Consider the following 4673-nt stretch of genomic DNA (forward strand, 5'->3'; position numbering starts at 1 on the left):
CTAAAAACATTTTGATAGTTTCCAAGTACTTATGGTTATATATTACTTCTACTTATAGTTACTTAGCGTGTTTCTTACAAAAATAGTTTGAATGACTAGAAAAAGTTTTACTTGAATAATTAGTGTTCTGACAGTATTAATTGTATAACACGTTAAAATTTGTAAAAGATAATGACTACACTATTATTATGTTTTGTATAATAAAGAAAATCTAACATGCTAATGCAACTTTTAAATAGATTTCGGCAGTGACATGTTTATTGTTCGTGTTTCTCACGCGATTGCTTAAGTAGAGCAAGAAAATGTCAGTTAGGCAAAAATAACCAGACTTATACGCTAGCAATAAAGAATCTATGCTAATACGATGATCTTTGCGACATTATATTTTATCACATTAAAGTATTTTATGTTATTAAAGCTTAGATCTTATAATATACAAGCAATATAAATTATAATTGTTTGAAAATTAATATTGTATTAAACACGTGAGAATTAATTAATATTAAAATAAAACGTAATATATATCACATAATATATCGAACAGATTTTCAAGATATCAACACTGGGGAATTTTTTAATCCTCTCCGTTGATTCGAGAGGAGTAATTTATTACAGAGTAACAATAAGAAGTAAATTAATACCGACCATTTCATCTGACTTTGTACAATGTGTAGCTATATTAAAATATTTTTTCATTCTGTAAATTTAATGTAGACGCTGTATTGTATGAAAGTGAATCAAATAACAATATTACGCATTCGAAATAAAGTATTGTTTTTCTTTTTCTCGACATTTGTGAACCTTCTTCCTTTTTCTTCGATAAAATGCTGATACTTTGATGTTGCTAATTCCAGAATCGTATTGCGTATTACATGCAAATTGTCAAGTGAATCCTCGCATAATTTAGCGAGGAAGGGAGAGATGAAAAATAAATGATGCATGTGACGAGCGAATATGGCGAATGTATCCATCGTCGACATGGCTTAGCAGATAGATGTTGACAGTGATCATCTTAATCATCGGTTACTGCTGCCTTCTCACACAAGTTACGAAGGAACGCTGTGAACGAAATAGAGCGATCAATATATTATTCCGCTCGAGCAAATTGCGAAACATTGATAAGTGAATAAGCATATTTTCATAGAGACGATAAACGTATATTTCAAGAGAGAGATAAAAAAAATTAGTTTATGCGCGAAGCTAAAAGTACTGAATGATTTAAATAGCTAGAACTAATTTAAATAGCAGTCAGTGCTCAATTTTGCGCTGCCATGTAGATTTTTCTTGTAGCAAAGCAACAAATATAAAAGCAATAAATACATAAATAATGTACAAAGAAGCATTAATAATTCGCGTAGCAGAGAAATACTAGAGTTTGGACATTAAAAATTGTTTTTATAATAGAAGGAAATTATATATATGTATGTAGAAGATATAATTTATATAATTATGTATAATTAATATAAAATGCATAATAAAATTGTATTATATCTAATAAATTGATCTTTTAACACGAAGATTAAAGTACACACGATATTTAAATAAAGGAAACATCAAATTAAAATTCATTTAAAAATACGCTGTAACACAAGTTGTAGAGAAAAAGTTATGTTTAATATATATTTTTTTCATTTTGTTTTAATTTTTTATCGGTCTTGATTATTTAATCTTATTCCATGTAATTTTCCTTGATAATCTCATCAGATCATTGACCCCGCGCGCGAGCAAAACCTTCGTAGGTTCGTGTTTCTGCGCGAGAAGCGGGTTATCGATTTCCAGCATCCCTGTTGAGCTGCAACGCTGCGTCCTATATAAATTCTGGAATATGCTTAGCAGGAAAATGCAGACGAGACAATGTTAATGGATACAAAAAGAAATAGAGACAGATAAACAAGACGTAGATGAAGAAATGGCGAACAATCGTGGAATTACGCTACAGGGTGTACTTACGATGGATGATCTTTGTCTCGATAACACCTCAACTGCTTACAACAGTACCATCATCTTCTTCAAGAAGGCTGCGAAACACAAAAATGTGGAAGTGTCAAACGATATGGGGTGGGAACAAATCGAATCCGGGGGATCTCTTCATGTTGCCGGAAGTTACCGGACGTCCATATTACAAATCGAGGGGTTCGTCAACTATACATTATATACAAGGGGAACTTTCTAGTTCTAACAAAACAGTTTTAGGGGTCTTAAAGAATAGATAGGGATTTTTCTTCAAACTAATGTATTCTATGTCAATGTGAGGCAGGTGATTCGATACTCTACATTTATTTCGGGGGGCGCATTCATGATACCCGGCCCAAAACGAAATGATACTTACGAGCATAGGGGATGAAACCGTCATCGTCTTCTGGATCCATGCAATCCTTCAGAACTGTTTCGCATTCCTCATCATTAAGACGTTCACCTACGATAAATGCGATCATTCAGATCATATTAACTTATGTTTTTAGGAATAAAACGTTAATTCAATATAATATTTTGAAAGTTAATATTCGCAAAATAATATTTATTATTTATAACAAAGCTGCACACAAATATCTATTTTAGAAACAAAATTGTATTATTTATATAATACAATAATGGCATATAATAAAAATAAAAAAGCAAATTTGAATTGTCTTTTTTTATAAGTTGTAAATAATTGTTGATGAAAAAGAGGAAATTCTACCAAGTGATAGAAGCGTGTGAGACAATTCTGCGCCGAGCATCATTCCGTTTTCCTGTTTGTCGTACAACTTCAAACACTCGAGGAAGTCTTCGTAGCATCCCTGTTCCTTATCTTTTTTGCACTGGCTGAAGATGGGCAGGAATTCGTCCAGTTTCATTTTCTTTTCGCCCTTCTTCTTCGTGCCGCCCAACTTTTCAATGGTCGCATTTGTAGGGTTCAAGTTTAACGCGCGAAGGACATTGCCAAGATCAACCGCATCGATGACGTTGGTGCCATCTGAGTCGTAAATGGAGAAGGCAAATTCTGCCCCTTTTTAACAAAAATAATAATTTCTGATGCACTTTTCCATCTATACTGTAAGGGAGATCTACCGATGATCAAACGTTCTCGATAAAAAAATCTTTGTAATTAAGAAGAATTTTGCTATAACTTTATATATCGTGTGTGTGTGTGTGTGTGTGTGTGTGTGTGTGTGTGTGTGTGTGTGTGTGTGTGTGTGTGTCCAAGTAACATAGCAGCGCTTGCAAAGCGCTAAAGAAGCGATTATTTGTGCTTTTTAGCACTTTGTTAACGCTTTGTAAGCGCTGTGTGCTATTTGAGTATATACTATATGGATATGAGTATTTGGTATTGTTTTTAAATATGCGATGTGCCCGAAATCTGGGTTAATATCGTAGGCATGAAGTATACCGCGTTCGTATCTTCAAAAATATTCTTCTATTTTGGGAGAGGCGGTAAGCCCCACCGCTGATTGAAGAAGTCGGTGGTGGAAGTAGTGGGTCAGATTACCCCCGCCGAACCATATAAGAACAGCCTACCAACCTATTTTTGACGCGCTACAGAACGGTCACATCCACCTACCGATCCCTAGTCGTTATGTAATAATAACATCAAAAATGGAACATAATATGCAATTAGAAATACCGCGAAGAAAATTTATACAATATAATTCATTGGATTTAATAAAAAAAAATAGTTATTCAAAAAGAATGAATACAAGTATAAGTAGGATCAAGAAGAAGAAATTTTCTTTAACTTTAAGTTAATAGAAATAATTTACAACAGAAATTATTTGTTTTTCTCGTGTTAAGGAGAATAAATGAAATGTTTCAAAAACTATCAAAATTTTTTAGTTTTTAAGAATTTTGTTAAACAATTCAATGATGATTACAGAATAAAATATTTATATTTAATGAAGAGATTGTTTTATTAGCTAAACTATTTTTAGAAATATGAAGAATAATAATTTCAGTAAAACTCTCCCTCTTATTATTTTAATATTAATTTAATATTATTTTAATATTAATGACGTCATTAGTTAATGAAGTGATTTGACAAATTTTACTATCTGTTTGGGTAACACAGAAGTTTTATTTTTTTTCTATTTAAATTTCACTCACTTCCTTCTAATTGCGTGACTTAAAGTTACGAAATTATATATATAGAATCACTTACAGTTTCACTAATTACGATGCAAATTAATTAATCTATCTTCATTATTTCCATATGATTTATACGAAATGCGAAAATATTAACAATTTAATAATTTACTCACTTTCGACATCCTTGCTGCTAAGGTCTGCCTGAAAAGTATAAGGAAATTTTTTTATTATACTGAAGTTATTCGTTTCAACACCTCGCTATCATATTACATATTTATATAAAAACGATTTAACTGTAATTTATCACAAAGAAGCTGCCAGAGAAATTCTCACGAAAAAGAAAGAGGAATCGAAACTTACCATTGTTGATCGTCTGGTACCAGTGGATGTTGACCGAACGAAGCTTAAACCAGAAGTGATACCCGGTGTTACCAAATTTACTCATTTTATTTTTGCAGATGGCGCTACGAGGACACCCTCGAACGATGCTGAGGTCCAAATCTGCGAGAGGAGTTTCGGTCCGGATCGACGACGCCGGGGCATGGCAACACCGCGATCCAAAAACAGTTCGAGAAGCGACGAGAGAGAGGCGAGAGTTGGCGAATGTCTTT

General features: G+C 32.8%; 1 protein-coding gene across 2 annotated transcripts; it reads right to left on the reverse strand.

Moving 5' to 3' along the window:
• Positions 1–567: 567 nt before the first annotated feature.
• Mlc1 (Myosin light chain alkali) lies at positions 568–4546 on the reverse strand. Of its 2 annotated transcripts, XM_011055817.2 has the most exons (6): positions 4423–4546; positions 4236–4263; positions 2681–2989; positions 2330–2416; positions 1951–2018; positions 568–1059 (listed from the first exon to the last, which is right to left on the reverse strand). In XM_011055817.2, the coding sequence occupies exons 1-5, from the start codon at positions 4423–4425 to the stop codon at positions 1987–1989; spliced, it is 459 nt and encodes a 152-aa protein (XP_011054119.1). In that variant the 5' UTR covers positions 4426–4546; the 3' UTR covers positions 568–1059; positions 1951–1986. The 2 variants fall into 2 exon arrangements, with proteins under 2 accessions (XP_011054119.1, XP_011054118.1); XM_011055816.2 differs by lacking the exon at positions 1951–2018.
• Between the last annotated feature and the right edge of the window lie 127 nt (positions 4547–4673).

The sequence above is a fragment of the Acromyrmex echinatior genome, chromosome 16, assembly GCF_024713525.1.
Source record: "Acromyrmex echinatior isolate Ae372 chromosome 16, ASM2471352v2, whole genome shotgun sequence".
Classification (NCBI taxonomy): Eukaryota; Metazoa; Arthropoda; class Insecta; order Hymenoptera; family Formicidae; genus Acromyrmex; species Acromyrmex echinatior.

Excerpts from the sequence above, each read along its gene's own strand:
- Mlc1 (XM_011055816.2), bottom strand. Across the intron at positions 2,417-2,680 it reads TCACACGCTTCTATCACTTG|GTGAACGTCTTAATGATGAG; the intron begins GTAGAATTTCCT and ends CATTTATCGTAG. Across the intron at positions 1,060-2,329 it reads CGGTTTCATCCCCTATGCTC|CGTTCCTTCGTAACTTGTGT; the intron begins GTAAGTATCATT and ends TTTCGTTCACAG.